This window comes from Rhinatrema bivittatum, chromosome 10, assembly GCF_901001135.1.
Source record: "Rhinatrema bivittatum chromosome 10, aRhiBiv1.1, whole genome shotgun sequence".
Lineage (NCBI taxonomy): Eukaryota > Metazoa > Chordata > Amphibia > Gymnophiona > Rhinatrematidae > Rhinatrema > Rhinatrema bivittatum.
In genome coordinates this window covers 74,820,551-74,846,541 of record NC_042624.1, presented here as the reverse complement: position 1 = coordinate 74,846,541, position 25,991 = coordinate 74,820,551, and the positions used below count along the sequence as shown (strand labels likewise).

At 41.2% G+C, this 25,991-nt stretch overlaps 1 protein-coding gene and 1 long non-coding RNA gene across 4 annotated transcripts in view; one reads left to right on the top strand and one right to left on the bottom strand.

Moving 5' to 3' along the window:
• Positions 1 to 9,901, top strand: part of PRRX1 (paired related homeobox 1) — a 117,262-nt gene extending 107,361 nt beyond the window's left edge. The window contains exon 4 of one of the 2 annotated variants that reach the window (XM_029618546.1): positions 8,116 to 9,901. In XM_029618546.1, the coding sequence (XP_029474406.1) occupies positions 8,116 to 8,254 (139 nt within the window). In that variant the 3' untranslated portion in view covers positions 8,255 to 9,901. The remainder of the gene's footprint in view (positions 1 to 8,115) is intronic. The other variant, XM_029618547.1, reaches the window with a different exon arrangement.
• LOC115100219 overlaps positions 1 to 25,382 on the bottom strand; it is a 53,168-nt gene extending 27,786 nt beyond the window's left edge. For both annotated transcript variants that reach the window (XR_003859001.1, XR_003859000.1), the window contains exon 1: positions 25,255 to 25,382. This is a non-coding gene — a long non-coding RNA (uncharacterized LOC115100219). The remainder of the gene's footprint in view (positions 1 to 25,254) is intronic.
• Positions 25,383 to 25,991: the final 609 nt, after the last annotated feature.

Sequence of the window (25,991 nt, the reverse complement as noted above, 5' to 3'; positions counted from 1 at the left end):
GTTAGTACAAGGAAAAAAGAACCATGGGACTTATCCGTTTCAGTTTAGTAAATAACATAGGCTAAGCATAATAACTTTAGATTCATACAACACCTGTAATCAACACATTTTAAAATGTTTATTACTTTAGAAACAAACATACAGCCACCACTGGGGTGCAGGTTTTAGGAGCATACTTCTGGTGGCTTGACTGCATGAAACCTTTGAAAGGGAAGAAGGAAAAATCTTATGGTCATTGTTCCCTACTTATATAAACTGAAGCACAGAGAATGTGAGTAACCTGGGGGTGGGGGGGTCACACAGAGAATCAGGGGCAGAACTGTGGCACCGGGCGGCTTTCTTAAAGCCCCCACAGAGTTAGCATCGGAATCAGGATGAGATGCGAAACACAAGAAGAAACAAAATAGGTCAACATTACTTAAGATGCTTTCCCAAAGACACTCTGATGAAGAGAATAAAACAGGGTGTGGTAAATAGCCTCATTAAACCAGACCCTGTCAATGTCATCCTCTTCGTAAGACTGTTTAGCACTGTCACATTTTGCCTGTCAATGTAAATCTCTTCCTAAGATATAAAAGCCTAAAGGATAACTTTCTGAAAGAAAGGAAATTGTGAATAAAACTGTATCCAAATGTAAACAACTACACCTATGCTATATCAATTTTGGTGTTTAATATTGATATTATTAAATGTATTATTGAATGTAATTAATCCTAGAGCTAATGTATGAGAGCCAAGACTATATTAAGAGACATAGATTATGATCATAGCTGTAGTTATTCATCGTAGCATAGGTCAGGTTGAAGAGAGACTGAAGGTTTATCCTCTTAATAGTCTTCCTGTTACAGGGTTCCCGCATGGAGTATATATTATATGATATATTATATGATGGCCTCATGACATGATTTTACTTGCAGCTATTCAGTAAAGCCCGGTGAAGCAGTTAACATATTTGGGCTTCGGTAGAATTATGTTGATGATAGCCTCAGCTGTCACAGTAACATGCCTGTTCACCAAAGTGTGCTACTGTGTTATCATGCATTAACGCACAATAATATGTAATACTAATGCACTTTTATAAAGAGGCATTCTTTGCTATAAGGTAAATTGCATTGAAATCGGGCAGTTAGTAGTGTGTGCTACATGCTCCTATGCAAAATGGGGGTGCTATATGTGCTTTTCAACCTTGTGGAAAACTGCAAGGGCAGATGCTGGGATATACTGGACATGTAAAGGCTTTCATATATCTGCAGACTGTAGGGCCCAGGAGTTAGTGTGCTATAGAAGTCACAAAAGTGGACATGTCAGCAAGGCTTGTACCCAACTCTTGGAACATATATTGTCATACTAAATATGACAAAGGGAGGAATGTTAGGGTGCTTTAAAAGGCACCCTATGAAGCCAGACTAGTTTGGTGATTGTGAAGAAAAAGTAATAATTACAGCACAATGAGATTACACTGATCAGCCAAGGCTATTAAAATGCTAGAAAGTATGTTAGAGGTTAGCATTACATTTTTTTTTTCTGTCTTCTGGGCTCAAGTTACAAGAAAACATATCACTTACAAGAATCCAGTATTATTAGCATAAATGAGATAAAATTATAATGCCAACTAATTGGAAAAATGTTATGCCAATTGGAAATTGTATGCCACTGGTAAGAAAAAAGTGAGCATTATTAATAATGAAATGTTTCCTTATCCATTTATTATTATTACATTGCAATTAATGATGCTGAATTTTTATCCAGTCTTGGTAATGAACAATAATACTATTTATTTTATCACTAAATTGTATCTTATAGAGTATATGAACACAAATATACATTTAACCATTTTTCAGTATTGTGCAACATATATTTTATTAGCAATTTATGAATAGACAAAATTATTTTTATGTTGTCATATTCTGTAAGTAGAAGAATCCAGATGTGATTATTTTCTTTTTAGAGCTTCCACTTAAGTTGTTGCTACAAGATAATAAAAACGCCATTAAATAAAACAAAGGGATTCAATTAATAGACTTTAACGCATAGGTTTCTATATTGCATCCAGCATACAAGAATTCAGTTGTTTGTTTTGTCTCCAATTCCAGTAGGTATTATAAGGACAAAACAGAAATAAAATGCATAGTTTAATTCTTGTTCCATAATTTTGTTCTTTCTTTGTTTAAAAATTTAAGCTGTTAATATAGTTATAGATAAGTTAAATAATGAAAGTTTATTAATAAATTATAAATATAATTGTTTCCAACATCATTTGCATATTGTAGCACATATATTTGTTCAAAAGTTTATTTAAAAAAACCATATAGAAGTCATTTCCATAAGAAGATTAAGGGGGTCATTTTCAAAAGCTTATCGCATGTGATAAGCCTCTATCGCACGCGAAAAGTCCCTTTTCGCGTGTGATAGCATGCTGGGGGCATAGTCAGGGTGGCTAGGGGAGGAGTCGGGGCGGCAAGGGGGCAGACTCGGCGATATCTTCGCTAGCGGCGATAAGATTAATAACCTTATCATCGCCAGTAGCGCGCCATATAGCACCACCTTTCATGGTGGTGCTATTCAGTGCGAAAGCCGGCAGCGAAGATGCCGTGGTGGTGCAAAGGCTGCCGGCTTTTGCAGGCCCACCCCCCCACGCCCCATTTTCACTGGATTCATCATTCTGCGATAGAATGGTGAATCCAGGCCTAAGGCAAGGCAAAGCTTAGTGAATCCCGGCACTAACAGGGGGCGTGGGGATGAAGCAGGGGGCGGTCCTTCCCTTTTTTGCTGTCGGCTCCGTCTTCAAGGAATCGGCTCCAGTGACGCCCCGACTCCTCCTCTTCCGGGGCTGACTCCGACCCGATGTAGCTAGCGCAGGCTTGCACTAAGCTTTCCAGCTATCGCACGCTTGCGCTGGTAGCACAAGCGTGCGATAGCCTTAGAAAATGAGGCCCTGAGGGGCCTCATTTTCTAACGTTAGTGCACGCTTGCGCTATCAGCGCAAGCCTGTGCTGCTAGTGCAAATGTGCGCTAGCGTCATCGGGGTGGGGTTGGCCCCGGAAAAGGAGGAGTCGGGGCGTCACCTGGGCCGACCCTGCGAAGAAGGTGCAGACAGCGAAAAGGTAAGGGGCCTTCTATGGTGTAGTTATTGGGCGCGATGCCGGCAGCAATCGCACCGTGGAGGTGCAATCGCTGCCGGCTAGCGCAGGACCGCCCCCCCCCCCCCATTTCGGCCCCCCTCTCCTCATTACCGCATTTTTCTAAAGTATCGCAGGCCTGCGATACTTTAGAAAATGAGGCCCTAAGTTTGTTGAAGTAGACACAATTTAGAAAACTTTCTTTCTCTGCATTTTCTGTAGACAGAAAAAAGGCAGGGTTTAAGACAATCAAGGGGGAGAAATTAGTCGGATGGCCATCTCGACTAACTATATTCAAATATACTTCTATACAAATGTGCATTTTCATTATTCATTCACTTATTTGCAGGAAATATATTTAATAATTCAAATGGAAACTCCTACATTCACTGACAGATATCATGCTGCCCAATAATCTCTCCTTTTCCCTAAAATGAATCTCCTTATTCATTTACCTAAATGAAAGAGTGCTTCAATATAAGTCAATAGAGGTAAAATCATATATTCAATACAAGAGAAAAAAGAGAAAAATACTTTGAAATGAAATAGAATTACCCCTTCCTCTCAAGAGGCAATACAGAGGAAAAAAGGTAGCATATGCTGGGGCAGTAATAATAAATACTGCAGAGAGGAGAGTTGATTAAGAGCAGAGAAATCATAACTTGCAAAAAAAAACAAAAAAAAAAAAACAGTGCTGATTGCAGCTGTTTACAGTGGTAGGACAAAGGAGCTAAGGAATGCATGGACCTTTAGCAACAGAGTACCCCAAGTAGATAATTTAAAGATACACTGAAAAAGATCATTAACACATACACAGGAGAGAGATCTGACAGAATTGATGATCAGCATGAAAGAAAATATGGACTGGAATCTGGAGCAGGGTTTTAGACAAATCAGGAAAAAGCTTAGGGCCTGTTTTCAAAAGCATGTACATGCTTAAAAATTAGTTTTACACACGTAAATACACTTTAACCAAGTAAGCAGGCTTTTAAAAATTGTTATAATATATGCCATTGAATTGTCCATAGGATTTATATGCCTAAGTGAACTTTACATGGATAAATGGCCTTTGAAATTTGCTACAATGGTAATTACATTTACATTTATTTATTTATCTATCTATCTATCTATTTATTTATTTTTAACTTTTTTATACCGACGTTTCTGTAGAAAATACAAATCACATCGGTTTACAATGAAACTAAAAAGGTCGCCTGGGAGCGATACAAGGAACAGGTTGTACAAGTAACTGGGGACAGGGAACTATAGATATCTTCACTTAAAATCAACTTTGAGTACGCACATTAATTACAGAGGACATGAAAACTGGTAGCATGCCGTGTAATACGCTCAAAACTTTGCATTCAAGTTAAAAGAGTACATTTAAATGCATTTGATAACAACATATGTACAGGGTAACATAAGAGGACTTAAATACGATATTGAGTAAGTTCTGAATAGGGGTGGTCTGAACATACTAGTGGGCAGTCGGAAGTAGAGGGATTGGGCCATTGAGTGGAAACACTCTCGGGAGGATCCAAGGAAAGATCTGGGAAGAGTGTTATATTTCCGGGAAATATGTAACTCCTTTTAAAATTACATTCTTAGGGCCTGATTTTGAAAAGCATTTACACACATACAATCTGGTTTTACAATGTAAATGCACTTTACCCATGGGCGTTTGAAAATTGCTACAATGTATACCATTGAATTATTCATAGGATATTCATGGGTAAGTGCACTTTATGCATATAAATAGCTTTTCAAAATTGCTATGATAGTATGTTACATTTACGTATGTAATTCCCTGTAAAATGACTTCCTTTCAGGACAATTTTCAAAGAAGTTCAGCACATAAATGTAACATACTACTGTAACATTTATCAAAAGTTACTTACAAGCGTAAAGTGCACTTACACAGATAAATGCTATGGACAGCTCTATGGCATATACTGTAATAATTTTCAAAGCCCACTTAAATGGGCAAAGTACAATTACACATGTAAAACCCAATTTTAAGCATGTAACTGCTTTTTAAAATCAGGCCCTTAAAGGTGAATTGAATTTTAAAAGCCAGGAACAAACCAAAATCAGATGTGTGTGCATGTAGCACATGTGCATGTTCAGCTGATTTTATAAGCCATCCACATGTGCGCATAAGTCCCGATGTGCTAATATCTCACATAAGGCCTCATTTTCTACACGGATCGCACGCGATAAGGGACGTCTCGCATGCGAAATGTCCCTTATCACGTGCGATACCCAAATGGGGGCGGAGTCGGCCCCGGAAGAGGAGGAGTCGGGGCGTCACCAGGGCTGACTCCGTGAAGACGCCGTGGACGCCGAAAAGGTAAGGCCCTTTTCGCGTCTGAGTTCGCGCCCAATAGTTACACCTTCTATGGTAGCGCTATTGGGTGCAAAACCGGCAGCGATCGCACCGCGATGGTGCGATCGCTGCCGGCTAGCGCAGGCCCACCCCCCCCCCGTTTCGGCCCCCCGCCCCACATTCCCTAAAGTATCGCAGGCCTGTGATACTTTAGAAAATGAGGCCCATAGAGATGAAATGCGGGCATGGTGTGAGTGGGGCATAAGCCTTCCGGAGCTGAGCCAAGAGATGTACATGCAAGAACCTATGCGCCTGGGCACGCACCCAGGCATACTTGAGTGTAAATTTGCTTCAGCTATGGAGAAGGTGTAAGTCTCCATAAAACTATTTCCAGGCACCTCTGAAGTTTTTGAAGGCTTTGGGTTAACTAGGGGGAGAGCAGGCTAAATAACCAGGGGGTTTGGATGACCTAGTTGTAGACTGGGCAAACTGGTGGCTGAACTGGAAATGCTCCTATTATAAAATTCCCTCACTTGCATGGCTCAAAGCAGACATTACATGGCTGTGCACATACACTTGTAAAATTAGGAGTACTCATACGTGCACCAGGGATATTTCATAACATATACATGTAGGATATAAAATTGCCATGTATCTGGCCACATGCCCCCTCATATGCATATATGTATGCCCGTGCGCCTGTTTGAAAGTTACTGTCCAATTACTTAAATTAACAATAAGTGAACAAGTAATAGGAAAGAGTAAGATATTTTCCTAGTTTAGTATCTGGCAGTATATTTTTACTTTAATTGAATTATCCTTTAAATAAATAAAAGTCTTGTCTGGTTTTAAATGTGCATCACTAGTTGCTCAAAGGGAAAATTAATGAGTATCCTCATGGACAATTCTTATCTCCTGTTATATAAGACCTGCATACCAAGTTAAAACTAAATGTTAATAGTTCTGTGAAATAAAATTAGCACAACAAGCAAGTATATTCTCTCGCTCTATATATATATGTACACATTTGTAATGATCTGTACTTAAATAGACAAACATTTATTATACTTATTAAGCTAAAAACTCAAGCTAGTCCACATAACACTAACACATACACACACACACACTTTAACAAGTAGCAATATAATGAAAACAATTAGAAAAAGGTTAGACCCCAAAATTAACTTTATAACAAAATGCGTATGTACCAGAAAATGGCTGCACATCTCAACATTTTCAAAATATTTAAATATCCTCAAAACATTCGAATTAAATATTTATTTATTTAAAACTTTTCTATACCGACATTCATGTAGCATATCACATCAGTTGATATGGTACAGGGGTATTAAAACTTAGAAAGGAATGATAAGTTACATAGAACAGGGGGCTACAAGAACTTGGTTAACGGAAAGAGAAGGGTAACAGGAAAGGAATAGTAGGTGAGAGATAACCATATTATATTAAGGGTAAAAATATCAGTAGTTAACATTGTATAAAGATGTATTGATTAACATATAGGAGTAGATTTTCAAAGGGGTACGCGCGTAAGATACGTGCGTACCCCCCGAAAACCTACCCCAAACCCCCCCTGCACACACCGAGCCTATTTTGCATAGGCTCGGCGGCATGCGCAAGCCCCGGGACACGCATAAGTCCCGGGGCTTTGCAAAGGGGGCGTGTCAGAGGTGTGTCGGGTGGGCGGCACAAATTTCGGGGCGGGGCGGGAGGCGTGTCGGGGCGGGAGGCCAACCCGGGGGCGTGGTTGGGGCCTCCGGACCAGCCCCCAGGTTGGGTGATGGCGCGCCAGCAGCTCGCTGGCGCGCACAGATTTACACCTCCTTTTGGCAGGCGTAAATCTGCCAACAAAGGTGGGGGGGTTTTTAGATAGGGCCGGGGGGGGGTGGGTAGGTAGGGGAAGGGAGGGGAAGGTGGGGGGACGCGGAAGGAAAGTTCCCTCCGAGGCCGCTCTGATTTCGGACGGCCTCGGAGGGAACGGAGGCAGGCTGAGCGGCTCGGCGCGCGCAGGCTGCCGATTTTGCGCAGCCTTGCGCGAGCCGACCCCGGATTTTACAAGATACGCGCGGAAAGGGAGGGTGGAAGGAAACATTAAATTGAGGGAAACATTAAATTGAGGGAAAAATATCGAAAGATAACATAATGGTATCATATTTATGGATAGCATATGGGTAACATGTAGGAAACATATTATATTGAGGTAAAAATATCAATAGTTAAACAGAGAGTGGTGACTTATTGAATTAAATACATGAATTAAATAATGTATAACAGTGATAATATTCCTAGTGTTGTGCTATTGTTTCCTAGTTCCTGTTATTAAAGGAGTTCTTTTATTTGCAATATGTTGGCTCCGGGCCTTGTTCTCTTTGGGCAGAGAACAATTTCAAGAGACTTCACCTGAGTATATTAGCAGACATAATTCTCTCAAAGTTCAATGTTCAAAGTTATTTTAGAACTGTTAAGAAACTATAAAGAAAAAAATCAGAAAGTGCTATACTTGGCCCTTTTAATATGCCTCAGATGTTCTGGGAGATGGAAGGCCAAAAGCCATTTGAGATGTCATTTAAATGCTCTTTCAGTAGTTTTGACAGAACAGAATAGCGCTGAGTTAGAGCAAAATTATAATTATTTTTATTCATGTTTCCACAGTGCCATAGCTACTTATTCCTCCGCTTGTGCCAACCCTAATCCTGCCCAGGGCATGAACATGGCAAACAGTATCGCCAACCTGAGGCTGAAGGCAAAGGAATACAGTCTACAGAGGAACCAAGTGCCAACTGTCAACTAAATATATGGCTCCAGTATACAAAGGAATATTTGTAAAGTATCCTGCTTCCCAAATAATCTGCAGAAAAGAGGATTATTTACTGGCAGAATATGGACAAGAGCAGGATAACAAACGAACCTGGTTAAGCTCCTTTCTCCTTTGTGATAATGCTTCCGTCTGGTTCTACAGTTTTCCTTCCAGCTTTGCTCAGTATACTATGAGCTTCTCCACTTAACATCTTATACTTCTTTTTTTATGTCATGACAATAAAATAAACCTACAAAGCTGTCTGGATAAAAGTATATACCATAGCTTCCAGCCCCCTCCTAGTCTTTGGCCACCTCACTCTTCTCTCAAGGTCCCCTCTTCACATTAAAAACGCCCCAGTCTTTATATCGTTCTTTCACATCACTGTGTTGTCAGTTATGTCACATTCTCCTCCTGTTCTCTGCCAGTCCAGCTAGTTGAGACTTTCCTTCTTTCGATATTTACTGGGGGATCTTCAGAAATGAAAGCTCCTACAAAATGGAATGCACTTGGAATAAGATTCTTCCAGGATGGGAAGGTCTGAGAACCATAAGTTGGAAAGATAAATCATGCTGGGGTGGGAAAGTGTGAGGTTTAGATGATGAGAAGCAGAAATCCCCCCCATCAGTGGAAATGTTAAGCTCCATGGGATGAGAAGCAGAATTGTGGAGTTGTGGGGGAGGTTGTAACATCCAGAGGATGAAAAGAATTCTGGATGGAAAGATGGGAGATTGTAAATTCTATGGATTGAATAGGGGTCAGCGGTATGGGTTGGGAAGAAAAGCTCTGCGGGGGGGGAAAAGTATGGGATCTAGGGAAATAAGAAAAACTTAGCAGGAGTGAGAATATAGGAACTGCATGCATTAGGACAACAAATCCTGTAGAGGAAGAAAAAAATGCAGGATAGAAGGTTTGAGATGAAGAACCCTATATGGTTTGGAAGATGTGAATTCCATGGAGTGGGAAAGTATGAATTCCAAGGAGTGAGAATTACCCTGCCATAGAGGTAAGAAGACAAAGCCTTCAGGAGTGAAATATAACAAATGTGGAATAAGAAGATTTTGGAAGGGCTGGAGAGGGAGACAGGGAGATCCTATAGGGATTAAAAAGTTTGAACGTCATGGGCTAAAATTAGAATCCTGCAGTGGTGGCAAGGTGTCAGGATGACCAGACAGAAGTAAGAAGGTGTGACCTCCATAGAGTAGGAGGGAGGCAGAGTGATAGAGAATGAAACCTCCGGTTACTTGATTCCTGAGTAGGGAAAGGAGGGGAATGGCAGACCTAAAATGTCATTAAATCTGTATTTTTCTGTTCCTCTACTTGAACTGCTGCAAAATTATCTTTAAGATCAATGTTTATTTCATACATATATAAAATTCCAGGGCATGGAAGATTAGCAATGTCACTTTCATTACCTGCTACAAAGCTTTTAACAAAGCAAAAGAAGAGAAACTCTTCACTCCAGAGGAAATGAGCTTTGCAGAATAATAAACATGGGACTTGTAATTATTCTCTGTTCATTTTTTATGTTTTGTACCACTGACAAGAAGTTGTCAAAATGCATTTGTGTACATATATATATATATATTCATGCAAGCTTGTTAGGTTTTAAATTTTTTTAATTAAAATATAGTACATTTGAAACTTCTGGATGAATGCATCATAATTATGTTTCATTTACTGTTCTACATGGAAGAAGGTGGAGATGCTAGGGAGGAAATGATTTAGCGTCCGACTTTCAAAAAGCCATTTGAAAATTCATTTGGAGTCTATGCGTTTAAAAGTAGGTGTGGAACACAATTTCACATGTACTTTTGTGTACATTGAATGTAGGCATACCAGAGGATGAGTTGGGGCAGGGATATCCACATGCACCAAGTTACACTTGCTCTCAAGCAAGTATTACTTTATCTGTGTGTATCACAAGAGGTTCAGTGTACCACCTGCAAAATTTCAAAGCAGGTTTATGGGGGTCATTTTCTAAAGGGATCACATGTGAAAAGGGACTTTTTGCATGTGATACCTGGATCGGGGCGGTGTCGGGGTGAACTCCGCGACGACTTCGCTGACGGCGAAAGGTAAGACTCCTTATCACCGCCAGTAGCGCGCCCAATAGCGCCAACTTTCTCGGTGGGTGCGAAAGCCGGCCCGCCCCCCACTTCGGCCCCCCGGTACCGCGTGATTCATTATTCTCTGCGAGAATAGTGAATCCAGGCCTATGTGCATAAATCCACTATAAATATTCAAGCTAAACAAACCCTGCAGAATTGAGCCATATGCAGCCCATCGAAAACTAGCATCATATTGTATTAATTTCAATTCCCTCTTTCCCCCCAAAAACAATCAAAATCTAGTCAGGTTTGGCAGGGTCAACGGAATTTGTTTTATGCTTCATCTTATATTTATGTGAAGGATTTTTCATTTCATTTCATTTACTAAAATGTGATAATCCTGAAGGAGTGCTGATAGCAGAAGCTGCAGTTGCTAGTGGGTGAACAGGGTAAGTATTGGCTTCCTGGGGAAAGTTCATATTTAAATCTTGCAAAATAATGTATTTGAGAGTTGATCTATTAATATGCATAAATACTGTGTGTTTGGAAATTAGTTTGCAAGTTTCAAGTAATTCTCTGTGCATTTTGAGATTTAAATAATTATGCTTAGGGTATCTGTGTGCTGGGAAAATAGTTTGCAAATTTGAATTAATACTATGTGGAGACTGCTTAAAATGCTATCTTGGAAGCCAGATAAAATGTATTCTATGTATTAAAAAGGTCAAAGAAGCCTGCATGGTTTAATGGTGAGGTGAACGAGGCAATTAAAGCCAAAAGGGCATCTTTTGAAAAATGGAAAACAGACCCAAATTAGGACATAGGAAACATCATAAGCATGGACAAGTTAGATGTAAAACAGTAAAAAGGCAGACCAAGAAAGAAATTGAAAAGAAACTTGTCATAGAGGTAAGACTTAATTTATAAAAGTGCTCAAGTGCATTTGAAGCAAAAAGCTGTGAGGAAATCACTTGGGTCATTCGATAATCAAGGGATAAAAGAGGTGCTCATAGTAACATAGTAATGATGGCAGAAAAAGACCAACTGGTCCATCTAGTCTGCCCAGAAATTTGCTTATGGTAATATCTGCTGCTCCATCCAGATTACCCCCATGCAGGTTACCCCATATGCTTTTTGTTAAGGGTAGTAATTGTTGCTCTGTGCAGGTTACCCCCATGCTTTCTGTTAAGGGTAGTAACTTCCACTCCATGCAAGTTACCCCCATGCAAAAATGTTATACCATCCTTTTCTTTAGGTCTTTAGGGACTCACAGTGTTTGTCCCATCTCTTTTGAATCCATTAACTGTTCTTGTCTTTTCCACCTCTCCTGGGAGGGTATTCCAGGCAATCACCACCCTCTTCCTGAAGAAATATTTCCTGATATCGGTTCTTAGTCATCCCCTCTGCAATTTTAAATCATGACCACTGGTTCTACTCTTCCCTTTTCAAAAGAAAAGGTTTGAAGTTTGAGCATTGTGGATACCTGTCAGATATCTGAAGTTCTGTATCAAATCTCCCCTGCACCTCCTCTCCTCCATGATGTACATATTTAGATCCTTCAGCCTCTCCTTGTAGGTTTTCTGAAACAGACCACGCAATATTTTGGTAGCCTTCCTCCAAACAGTTTCCATTCTGTCTCTATCCTTTTTGGGATATGGTTTCTAGAACTGAAGACAGTGCTCCAGGTGAGGCCTCACCAAGTATCTGTGCAAGAGCATTATCATTTCCATTCCCTGCTAGTTATACCTCTCCCTACGCAGCCCAGCATCTTTCTGGCTTTAGCTATCACATTGTCACTTTGCTTCGCCACCTTCAGTCAGATCACCAGACACAATCACCCCAAGGTCCCTCTCCTGGTTCGTGCCACAATAGTCTTTCACCACCACCCCCATCACCATAACTAACAACTGGCAGATTTAAAACAAATCATAGAAAATAGTTTTTCATTCAAAGTGTAATCAAGCTATAGAATTTGTTGCTGGTGGATGTGATTAAGGCGATTAGAATGGCAGGGTTTAAAAGAGGTTTGGACACGTTCCTGGAGGAAAAAGTCCATAAAGAATTAATAGCCAGGTAGATTTGGGAAAGCTATCACTTACCCTGGTGGTGAGCAATAAGGAATAGATCTACTTTCAGGATCTTTTCTATATGTTTCTTTTGACCCAGACTGGCCACAATTGGAGCTAGGATGCTTGGTTCAATGGACCTTGGTCTGAGCTAGCATAGAATATCTAATGTTCTTATATGCTTATATTTCACCTATTAGCACCGGCATCAAGGTGGATTACAATAAATAACATAACAAATTTAATTTTACAAAACAAAACATACTAACATTTCAATAAACTAGTACCATAAAAATTAGGACAATTTAAACCTCCACTAACTCATACTCCCCATATTCCCCCTCCCCTTTGTTGGAAATCATAATGTGCATGCAATTCTCCACGTAACAGATGGATATCAGCCTCTCATTGCCATATGCCTAAGGAAACAGCCACAACTTCACCCTTTTTTTTTATGAAGCACAAATACTTTGCTTCCTCTCACAAGTCTGTGGGGATTGCATTCCAGATAGCTGGACCAAGTAGCTGAAACACCAAACATCGGGTACTGGTAGACATCAAAGATGCCATTGTCAGAGATGGCATGCTAGAAAAGCCCCCGTCGTGCTAACCTTTGGAGATGAAAGAGGGACAAACCTTTCAAAACATTTAAAATGCATTGCATTGTGCATAATAAACTTAAAGCATTATAATAAGTAGAAAGTCTTTTATATTGTCCCAGTTTCCAACATATTTATTTATTTATTTAACAGTTTTTTATACCGACCTTCATAGTAAATTACCATATCGGATCGGTTTACAATTTAACAAAGGGAAACTAGAGTAACAAATTCACGTAAACGACTAGCATTTCAGAGATAGCTGCAGTCACCTTTGTTATTTATGGCATGTCATTTTACTAGCGCAAGTAGTTTCTGGAGGGAAACAGGAAAAAAGGAATGATGTTCATCACCACGTTTAAGTTGATTCAATGTGAAAAAGTACAGAATCAAGCATTTGGGATGCCGAAATCTGAGCAAGCAATACGCGATTTGTGGTGAGAAGCTGATATGCATGGACCAGGAGAGAGATTGTGAGGTGATAAGTCTGATGATCTCAAAGAGGCAAAATAATGATAAGGAAGTGGCCAGAGCCAGAAGAATGCTAGACTACATAGGGAGAGAAATAACCCTTAGGAAAAAGGAGGCAGTGGTAAAGAAGTGTTGCCATTGATATCAAGATGGCAGCAAACATTGAGTGCTCCAACCATATGTTTTAAAGTCTGCTTTAACTTGCAACAATTTGTAAGTGAAAATTATGTTTTGGAGCACTGACTGAGTCAGCCACTAAAGTGTGAAGCATGATGACCCTCCGAAAAACAGCAGAAATAAACCGTTTCTTTACAATCGGTGAGCTGAGTTCCAAGCAGGAGGTCGATGACCACACTTTGAGAGAGATAGGCTCCTTGTGCTTCGGATATATTTTAAAACGTTTTTACTGTGAGTTTTTGCCTCTACAGCCAACATCTTTTCAAATTTCTCTCTTAGCCGTCTTATCAATGTCTTACATTTAACTTGCCAACGTTTATGCTTATCCTATTTTCTTTCTGTTGGATCCTTCTTCCAATTTGTGAATGAAGATCTTTTGGCTAAAATAGCTTCTTTCACCTCCTCTTTTAAACCATGCCGGTAATCGTTTTGCCTTCTTTCCACCTTTCTTAATATGTGGAATACATCTGGACTGTGCTTCTAGAATGGTGTTTTTTAACAATGACCACGCCTCTTGGACATTTTTTACTTTTGTAGCTGATCCTTTCAGTTTTTTTCTAACAATTTTTCTCATATTATCAAAGTTTCACCAAACCATGCTCCAGCGATGACCCTCACTGACCTACTACCCTGAGGCCCTAAAGTCCCTCGACAAAAGCGACGCCAAACTCTGCCCACAAACTCCTGGATCTCCGTCAACGCAGATATAGCCAAATCACTATGCCCCACAGTAAGAAAAGTAATCAAAGCCTCCACGAAACCCAAATCCCCATGGTACACCCCAGAACTAAAAAACTCAAAGCGAACCCTAAGACAAATGGAAAAACTATGGATAAAAACCCCAACAACAGAACTGAAAGACAGATACAGAACATTACTTCACAAATATGCATTGGATCTCAACACAGCAAAACGAAACTTCTATACAACAAAGATACATGAATACCAATTCAACCCCAGGACCCTTTTCTCCTACGTCAAAGACCTAACCAACCCAACCCTGAGTGACTCAACCCTGGACACCCCCACCATCTCCAGCAAAAAGCTAGCATACTTCTTCAAAGACAAAGTCAACACCATCATCGCCAAATTCCCCCTGTCCACCCTGACGCAACAGAAACTCTCCAGCTCAACACCACATGGTTCCAATTCATCCCCGTTGCATCGACAGAAATAGAACCCATCATCAAAAAAATCAACCCTGCCTCCCACCCCTTAGACCCCATCCCCATCAAAACCCTAAAACTCATCAGCAAGACCATCACCAAACCCATAACCGACATCATCAATCTATCACTCGAGCAAGGAATATTCCCTGATGAACTCAAAATGCCATAATCAAACCAATCATAAAAAAACCTCAACTTGACAAATCCGATCCAGCTAACTACAGACCAGTATCCAACCTCCCGTTCATAGCGAAAATCCTTGAAAAAACGGTCAACAATCAACTCACGGAACACCTCGAAGCCCATAACATCCTTCAACCTGCTCAGCATGGCTTCAGAAAACTTTTCAGCACTGAAACACTCCTTCTTACACTCACCGATACCATCCTCAGAGGACTCGACCATAGCCAATCATACCTCTTGATACTCCTTGACATATCTGCCGCATTTGACACCATCAACCAAAGAACACTCCTCATCAGACGCAAAGAAATCGGACTGCGAGACACCACAATCAAATGATTCAAATCATACCTCACAAACAGATCCTACAACGTTAAAATAAACACATCAGAATCCTCCCGAATACCACTTACACACGGTGTCCCACAAGGATCTTCCCTATCCTCCACCCTATTCAACATTAACTCCTCCCACTCTGCAAATTCCTCTCAGAGTTACACCTCACTTATTTTGTATACGCAGACGACATTCAATTATTACTCCCCATAAACAAAACCAGTGAGCACACCCTAGACGGATGGAACCAACTTAGCACAAAAATAACTCATCTGTTATCACAATTATCACTCTGCCTCAACCAAAACAAAACTGAAATACTTCATATATCCCGCCAGATACTTAGCACCCCCGGACTCATCTCTGCCATGAAAATGAATCCCTAACTGTCATCTTCTTACCCAAATTCCACCCTCCAGCCCCCCAACTAATCGCCCTTCCCACCCCCCCCACACCCCCTCCATCCCTTCCTTCCTCCCCCCCCCCCCACACCCCAAAGCGTTCCCATATCTCCACCCCCAGCTAACCACTCTAAGACCCCATTTAGATCGTAATCTATAACTTACCTCCCCAAGTTAAAATGTTATAATGTTATAATATAAATGTTCTCTCCATCTTTTATACAAAGTTACCATGTTACAATGATAAGCAGATCTTGACTTATTTGTTCAGTTATATGTAAACCGATGTGATATCTCGATTGAATGTCGGTATATAAAAGCAAATAAATAAATAAATAAATAAATAAATAAATATCCATATTAGTTAAATATTTCCCAGTCTGATATATACATTAAATGTAGGGGTGCAGTGCACTACCCATCAGTTTTGAGGAAAAAGTGCAACATTACATTTGTAAGATAACAGGAGTGATGTTACCATTGGAAGCGTCTGTCTTTCTTTTTGATGATGTGAAGGATATTATCTTTAAAGATAAATATGACAGACTGTGGGGGTGGAAAGTCTTATTATTGGCAAAAAGGTCTATTTTGCAAAAATGGCTACTACTGGATGCCCCTGCACTGTCACAACTAAGAAACAACATACATCATGTTTGTGTTATGGAAAAGTATGCTGAGAGATTAGATATGACTGAAGGTTTGGGGATTTATATTTACAGTCATTACCACATAAAACAAAGAGTTTGATATTATAGGAGAAATGACTACTTACCTGATAATTAATAATAAGATTTGAACTAAAGTTCCCTGATAACTTTACACCTCCTCATGCCCACATCTACTCATAGCCAAATCAAATATCTTCTGTCTTGAAAATCTGGAACCAGTTGGCAGCCCTACTTCCAAAGGCAGGCTGTTCTTTCTCATACTGCCCCCATGATTCCTCCCAGGAGCTTTCAAAAAAAAAAAAAAAGCTGGGGAGCTATGCCTTAAGCATAAGATTTAAGTGACTGATTTAATCCCTTCATGAGAAAAATGACTTCTGCAACAGGGAAGAAAACCAAACAGAAAGAAGTCAGAAAGTCTGCTTCCCAGAAACGCTGGGCAAAAAAAAAGTCTCACCCTTTATACCCACTAGATGTCACTGCTGGCAGCATCAAGGCACACATCCAATTTACACATCTTCTACTGCTGAAACCAGTATTGTTTTCTATAGGTAGAGGCTAAGTATAAGCCATTTGGACCTGCATCACATTCACAAAAGTGTCCACTGACATATTATCATCCTAATAGTAGTAAGAAACTCTAAGCTATCTTAATATGTTATTTTATGTTTGTTTTATTTTCATTTTATGCCATTTTATGCTATGATGTTATTTCACAATTTTATGAGTGTTTTGTTATCTGCTTTGAACAATTGGAAATGTGTGGAATATGTTTTTTTTTAATAAAAACAAATAAAAAATAGCAGAATGCCATCAGCTGTAATCCTAGTAGAAGAAAGTGCACTTTTCAACTGAAGTATTCAAGTTAAAGCCAGAGTAAAGGTAGCGCATACACATAGTAGACACACTTACAGCATGGCAGGGACCCTTTTACCAAAGAGCAGTTAACTTGGGAACAGTCATGGTTTTTATTAAAGAGGTTAAGAATATTTAGTACAATTTGTCCTGAATCAAGAAAGGCTGAAAAGGTCTGCCCAAGAGAATTCTTCCTTGCATGGACAGTCCTCAGGTGCTTTCATCATGCCTGATCTTCAAACATAGCGGCAGCACTGTGGATCTTCAGTTGTTTCCTTATGTCATATGAACTCATTAAAAGACAATTAATTCTGATCAGAATTAACCTGGTTATAAAAGATTATAGAAAGTAATTCTTTGCAATGCCATTTCTTTAAATGCACCTGTAAAGGGACTGTGTAGTATGTTATAACAGGTAAATAATTTGTTTCACAAAATCCTACAATTCTTCTGAATTAAAATAGACATTATCTGTTAAGATGAAAGAAAAGTTAGGAGGGGAAGGAATTTTGACAGTAAAACATACTGTTAACTATTGAACTTTAGATGGTTTCTTACCTGAAATTCATTTCCATCAGAAATGCGAATAGTTGCTGGAAAAATAAAATGCCATCTTAATTGTCTTTTTATGTAGAATATGCTACCTGATGAGAATTCTGCAAAGTGAGCTGTGAGGACGCTAATTCATTTGAAATTACATGCAGAGATGCCTTTTTTACTTGACTGTACTCAAGGGATAGTAAGTATTCCGCGCAAGCGATCCAGGGATTGAAATCCACAGCCCCAGCTTTCAGAGGCCCTGCACCCTGCAGTAGTGAGGACCAGAAGGCTCATCTGCATACAGCTCCCAGCATCCCCAGGGAGAGGAGTCTAGAGGTCACCGCAAGCGACCCAGGGATTGAAATCCATAGCCCCAGCTTTCAGAGGCCCTGCACCCTTGCAATAGTGAGGACCAGAAGGCTCATCTGCATACAGCTCCCAGCATCCCCAGGGAGAGGAGTCTAGAGGTCACCGCAAGCGACCCAGGGATTGAAATCCATAGCCCCCTCTTCCAGCAGCCCTGCACCCTTTGCAGTAGTGAGGACTGGAAGGTTCATTTGCATTGAAAACCACAGCCCCCTCTTCCAGAGGCCCTGCAACCTTTGCAGTAGAAGAGGACTGGAAGCGTGTGCCGTTAGGTGCGCGAATCTCAAATCCTTCAATTAAAATAATTTAATGGTTTAATTAAAAGTTTGGTGAAAGGTGAAATAGAGGGATATATTCTTTAGAGTTTGTGTGTGTCTGAGGTAATAAGCAAGCCAGAGATAGTTAATTCTAGTGTCTGTCTTTCCCACCCACTCAACCCTTGATTTTTAGGCAAGAGACACTTTCTTATTAAAAATCAATCAGGGTCTTATCTAAATCATACTATTGTGCCAGCCCTTTTTGAAAGTTTAATCATCCCCTTGTAGGACACTAGCTGATTCACCTCTAAAATTAAAGTACTCTAATTCCAACTCCCTTAGTAGCCTAAACTTACCTAGAAACTCAATTAAACTAAGATGAAGGCAGCAGTCCAGCAGCAAGAGGGAGGCTTTCTAGTCTTTTGCATTGAGTGTCACATGCATGATTTTTTTATCTGCCTGTGAGAGATTGTATGCAAAGAACTCCTGGCTCTCAGGGAACGAGTCCAATCTCTGGAGGCTAGAGTAGTGGAGGAGCTGAGGCAGACAGAGAGGTACATTGATGAGACCTTTCTGGGACATAGTAGCCAAGGCCAAAACCCAGTCTGGCAGCCCCAGTTATGCCTTGGATCAGAAAGATCTCCCAGTAGGAGAACATCACCCTGGTGTAGCAGGAAGTGATCCTGTAGCAAGGATGACTTCAAAAGGCCAATTTCTAGTTTGGGTATTGTGCTTGTGGGGAGTGATGCAAATTTCAGCTCTTTTTTTGCTGCTAGTAGGAGACCTACTCCTCTTCTTTTTGGTCGAGGTATTGAGAATATGTCATAGCTGAGTAGGGGTAGTTGGTTCAGGAGGACGGTGTCTGTTTCCTTGAGCCAGGTTTCAGTTAAGGCGAGTATGTCAGTATTATAGTCTAGTAGGATGTCATTGAGAATGGGCATTTTTTTTTAGACAGATTGAGAGTTGCAGAGAAAGAGAGTGAAGGCCGTTAGGCCCAGAAACTGTGTGAATGGGGAGAGCATGATAGGAAGTAAGGTTCTGTGGCATGGGGGGTGTAAGTTAGCAGGCTTCCTAAGGTTGTGGGACCATTGGTTGAGGATAGGAATTGGGTGTATGAGCATGATGGCCGTTGCGGGAGAGCTTGTGGAGAATTATGGGATATGAGGGCACTGAAGACAATGTAGGGGGGGGGGTGGTCAGGGACGTGGGGTGGAAGGAGGGGGAAGAAAGTAGGGGTGGGTGTTGTGATAATATAATCCAAGCTATGGGTGGATGGTATGATAAAGGCAATGAGTTTGTTGAGGTTGCCGTGGGGGGTAAGGAATGAAGAGGTAGCGATCGGTGTGGCTAGCAGGGGGGTATGGGAAAGAAGAGCCTGAATCCAAGTGTGAAGAAAGGCACGAGGGTGCAAGGTGAGCAGAGGCGAGGGGGTGGAAGGGGGGTTAGAGGAAAAGGAGGGGGAGGAAGAGGGCAGACGACGTGGTAGGGGAAGCGCAAAGGGGAAGTGCAAAGGGGAAGCGCAAAGGGGCGAGCTAAGGGGCACACCCCTTTGTCATGTTCCTTCAGTGTGCGATGCAGGCGCAAGGCGCCAAAGGTTAACAGGTGTTGATTTTAAAGGGCTTCCAGACCCTGATGTCACAGGTCCCGCGTCACCACCTTGAGAGCGTCAATGGGCGGGGACTCGGTCGCAGCAAGTGAAGGGATGGATCGGAAAGTCTGCTTCCAGGCCTGGTGTGGTCGGTAGGCCTCCCCGAGTAGGTGGTGCTTTAGGAGCGATGGCTGACCCCTCAGCATGGTGAGCGGGCGACGGTAGGCCGTTACGAAGCCTAAGTAGGTGGGGGAGCCGGCGGATCCAGACTCCGCTTCTCGGTGCGGCTGGCGGAGCAGGAAGGCCTCAGTACAGAGGCTGCATTGGCCCGATCAGAATCCCGGAATGGCGACCATATGGGAAGGGTCGGTGCGGCGGAGTTCCCCCTGGTGGGTGGTGGGAGCGGCGAGTCAGGCGAAAGGGTGGGGAGACTCAAGGGAGTAGAATTTAAAGGGCTTCCAGACCCTGATGTCACAGGTCAAACAGGAGTTTATCCAAACCTTTTTTAAACCCAGCTACACTAACTGCCTTAACCACATTCTTTGGCAATTAATTCCAGAGCTTAAATGTGCATTGAGTGAAAAAGAATTTTCTCTGATTTGTTTTAAATGCACTACATGCTAACTTCATGGAATGCCTTTTGGTCCTTGTATTATCTAAAAGAGTAAATAACTGATTCACATTTACCTGTCCAAATTCTTTCATGATTTTATAGACCCCTATCATGTCCACCCTCAGCCCTCTCTTCTCCAAGCTAAATAGCCCTAACCTCTTTAGCCTTTCCTCATAGGGGAGCTGTTCCATCCCCTTTATCACTTTGGTTGCCCTTCTCTGTACCTTCTCCAGTGCATCAGTATCTTTTTTGAGATGCGGCCACTAAAACTGAACACAGTACTCAAGGTGCAGTCTCACCATGGAGTAATATAGAGGCATTATGATATTTGCTGTTTTATTCACCATTCCCTTCCTAATAATTCCTAATATTCTGATTGTTTTTTTAGGACTACTGCTGCATACAATGAGCTGACAATTATAATGTATTCACCAGTATGATTCCAAGATATTTTCCCTGGGTGGTAACTCCTAATATGGAAGCTAACATTGTCTAATTACAGCCTGGGCTTTTTTCCTTATATGCATCATCATGCACTTATCTACATTTTATGTCATCTGCCATATGGACACCCAATCTTCCAGTCTTGCAAGGTCCTCCTGCAATTTATCACTATCCACATATGTTTTAACTACTACATATAATTTTGTTCCAATATACCTTGAACAGTCATTGATTAGTGGAATTTAAGATATTGTAAATCGATAAATAAATTCCCAGAAGAAACTGCTACCAATGGCACAACTGTCAACTGATGCCAGTATTTTCACAGGGAGGGAGGGAGTGGGGTCACCAATTACCATTTTTGCACAGGTCACCATTTAACCTAGAATCGGTCCTGAGGAAACTGTTAATTTTCCAGAAACAGCACTGCTCTATAAAGGGAAAATCTTCTGAGCAATTGCCGTGTTAACCTCTAAGTGCCACCTGCCTCCTGTCATTGTTACTCTGTACAGTGAAAAGCTCTGGAGGGATCGCCGTGATAGCCTCTAAGGTGTCAACGTCCTCTTGTCATTATTACTCTCTGTACAGAAAATCTTCAGTGGGATCGTCCTGTAACCTCTTAGATGTCACCCGCCCCCTGTCATTCCTTCTCTGTACAGTGTGTTTTTTACCTGATACAGAACTGCTCACACTATGTTGGGGGAAAGTTAAGTTTGCAGTTCCTTCAGGTGCATCCCTCGGGTGGAGTTGGGGTGAGGTCTGCACATATGCACATGTTTTTGCATTTTCATGTATCTTCCCTTGCATCACTGCTCACGCACATTAGCAGGTGTGACAGTGCACAGGGAGTTTTCCTAGAGTAATTTTCAAAAGGAAATACCTATTTACTTTCAAGTTGAAAGTTGGTGCTAAATCCACAGGTAAAAATACCCAAGGCCTCTGCATGGTCTTAAAATTGCCCCCATAGTTATCAAGTATGTGGGAGTTTTAGCGAGCAGACTTTATGCTAATATTCAAAGGAAGCAACGTGAGTGGTGTTTGGTTGAACATTAGTGTAAGGTAAAGGCGTTTACAGCGTCTGGGTACTTTGTGCAAGCTATGCTGTGCGGGCAGCTGAGAAGGGCAGAAGAGTGTGTGCTATGGAAGGCTGCACTTACATTTATCCCCACTGAGGACAAGTTTCAGAGAGGCCGATTTCCCTGTATAAATCACAAAACTTGTCCCTCACACGTGAGCCTCTTTTGCCTCACAAGACAGGAGATGCACTCTCAAGGTTTCTGTGTCAAAGTGCTCAGCGCTGTGGATTGAGTCATGAGGCTGTCTCTGTATATTTTATTTTACTGACATATAATGAGTTGTGAGGATCTTCTGCATTATTATACAGTAAATAACACAGACTCACCTGGAATTTCAAAGCTTTTATTTTATTAGTGGAATTGGATAAGTTGTTTACATGGTGCCATTAGCCAACATTTATTTTCCTGAATAAAGCAATACAAGAGCCAGCAAAGACATGAAAATATCCTGGAGGATGGCAGAATTCATGTGTGAGAAGAACTGGAAGATGAGCTCTTGTGTTAATCGGAGAAAGTTCTTTTTTACTCAACGCACAATTAACTCTGGAATTTGTTGCCAGAGGATGTGGTTAGTGCAGTTAGTATAGCTGTGTTTAAAAAAGGATTGGACAAGTTCTTGGAGGAGAAGTCCATTACCTGCTATTAAGTTGACTTAGAAAATATCCACTGCTATTACTAGCAACGGTAACATGGAATAGACTTAGTTTTTGGGTACTTGCCAGGTTCTTATGGCCTGGATTAGCCACTGTTGGACACAGGATGCTGGGCTTGATGGACCCTTGGTCTGACCCAGCATGGCATGTTCTTATGTTCTTATGTTCTTAGGATATGATACAGACATGAGATGAAACTCCTGGGGGGACGACTCAGAACCAATGTCAGGAAATATTTCTTCATGGAGAAAGAGGGTGGTAGATGCCTGGAATGCCCTTCCGGAGCAGGTAAACACAAAAACAGTCAAAGAATTAAATAGGGCATGGGATAAACATGCGATCCCGTAGCGATAGTTTTTTTCACATTGAATTTTTGATGCGATTTGGATTCTGTACTAAACCTATTTGAGACATACTGGAGACGCTGTGCTTGCTTGATATGAATTCGTATAAGATGAGAAGCATACATTTTTTGTATGTTATAAGACGAAGCTATGTTGGATTGTTACATATGATTTGATTGAGAACACTGAGAGACTTTTCTCCCTTGAAGCCATCCAGGGTCTCCTTTCAGATACAGATGTATTTTGTGATTGAGATCTGAAATATAGAATTGTATCCACTTATTTCTACACTGGGATATGTTTTGTGGACCTTCTCTTGAAGCAGCTTTGTATAGCGAAACATGTTGGGAGGCAGTCCCTTTGTAAATTAGTTTTTTAAGCAATGCATAGTATGTATGGTGAATGTAAGTGGAGTGTTTTTAGATTATAGTGAGTGGGAACATGAATACCGCTAATAAATCCTTTTGTATTGTTTTGTACAATTTGTTAACATTTCTTTGATATTAACGTTTTTATATATTATTTGATCTATCACCAACCTGTACAGCACAGGTGGCAGGTTCTCACGCGCACATACTGTGCCTCCCCACCTCAGAATACGTACAGCATGGGCAATGGCAGTGCAAGCTGTGGAAGGATGAGCTCTCTGAATAATGGGGAAGAGGAGAAGATAAGTTTTCAGACGCATTCAACTTTTGACCTTGTTTGAAGGTCGTCAATTAGGGCTGACTGCTGTAACTCAATATTGTGGGAACTAGAGTGAGCCCATCAACTCAAACAGGTCGGTGGACACTGGACAGAAACAAACTGTCAGTACCTGCCAACCTGGGCCAGTTTTGCACAGATTAAGATCAGGTGCAAGCAACTGAGTCATTACTAAAGGGAAAAATGCTTTGGCAGTAAAAGAAATCCCTTACTGTTTGCGACTACATCGGTCAACTAGGCCTTCCCCCCTGGGCACTGTAGTTATAGGGCTGAAGGTACATGGCACAGCATACCCATGTATAACCTCTATGTAGCAGGGACAACTCTCTTCCCTCCACTATAAAGATCCTACTTGATGTCCTAGAGCAGCTTGCCTAAAGGTGATCCTGTAAGATCTGGACCTAAAAGGGGATTTCCAGTCACCACGAACCCATATGCTACAGAATTAAAATGACGCAGTAATGGAGTGTTCCACTTTGCCCACTGTTACAATAAAATGAAGACTGGGTGAAACAGCAGCTTTTTACATATTCTATGCACCTTCTTTCAACGTGATCAGAGGTAAAACTTCGCTCTCAATGCATTTATACTCAAGTCCAATAGGATGGATGCCATCAATGACATGGCTTCCTCCACAGCAGATGCTTTGAAAATCCCAAAGCCATCATGAAATCTTGAGTGACAGATTTAAATGTGAAGATTTTTCTTATATGTTTTGTATTATCCTGCCATTGTAAACCACCTAGCACTTTTTTCCTGCTATGGACAGTCTAAAAAAATAAATAAAAAATTTTAATATTGACTGACTTATGCTTTCTTGTTTAAACTTTACAGGATTTCAGCCTGGGAGGAGGAGGGGGGAGATATGTGTCCTTTACATTATAGGATTACAGCCTAAGGAAAACTGCTTTTAAACTGCACACTATTACAGATCTTCAAAAATATACCATTCCTGGTTTAGACCACTGGCCTAAGATCCAGAACATTGAAAGGTTCACAAGTTACAATCAGCTGGTCACTGCAGTTTATTATTTTTAACAATTATGCATGTAAAAAAACTTTCAGGCAAGCTGAAAATTGAATGCTACAGTCATGTGCACCAACCGCAATTAATGTGAATGGCTAAAAAGGGCATAAGAGAAAAAAAAAAGCTACAAGGGACTCACCAACACCATTAACAAACCTACATCTGTGAGACAGCTATAAGCCAGTACTAGAAAACCTCTTGCATAAAAAGGTTGCAGGTTTTAGGCATCCTCTTACCACTGCTGAGAGATTGATTCTATTGTTGAGTAGCCCAGGCACCGAATGTCAGGCCCTGAACAATAAACTTGTTTGGGCAGCCGGTACACACAACCCGCGCTCTCAGTCTCTCTCAGGCTGAAACCAAGCGCACAACACAAACACAAAGAGAGACACATTCCTGCTCTTACAGTACCTGAATATTCAGCAGTTAAATGGCCCATACTGTCGTCTACATTCTGACCAGAGGCAGATAAATCTAGCGCTCTTCCAAGAGGGGCAGAATCCAGCCTTGAACTACCACGGCTGAGCAGGACAGATTCATGCAAGCACAGGAGGTGCCTACAGTGTCTGAACTTGTTTTAGGATACCTCAAAAGCAGGTGTGGTTAAGCCAGGAAGCTGCACTCAGATAGGTTAGGACAGGCAGCGCTCTGACACTTCCTTTCAGATTTATAATCAATTCAAATGTCTGTAAAGCAAGACACAGCAGCAGACTTCACAGAAATCCTTTGCCTAAAAGCAGAATGATTTATTCTGAAATTGTCAATGTGTCATCCGCTTAAGGTTCTCCTGTATTTTGCTGTTCACGGATACAGCCGCTGGGATGTACAGGATCCAGCTTCCTAGGAGCACTGCGTCATAGCCCCCACTGCCGTAACCTGGGAGTGGCATTTCTTTCCTTCTTTCCCAGCCTCCAAACCCTTGCAGGGCCCAGTCAGGAAGTGCATGTTTCTTGCAAAGCCTCTGTGGTTATGTTAAAAAGACTGCACCAGACCCAAGTGATGTCAGATTTTCAAGGATTGCATGCTTATGATACAGTGAGTGTCCAACGCGGCAGACAGAGGGGATGGGAAGAGCACTTGAGGTGGGGAGGCAACAGCCAACAACAATGGAGAAAATGCCTTAGAACTGCCTCTTCAATTCACTGGAA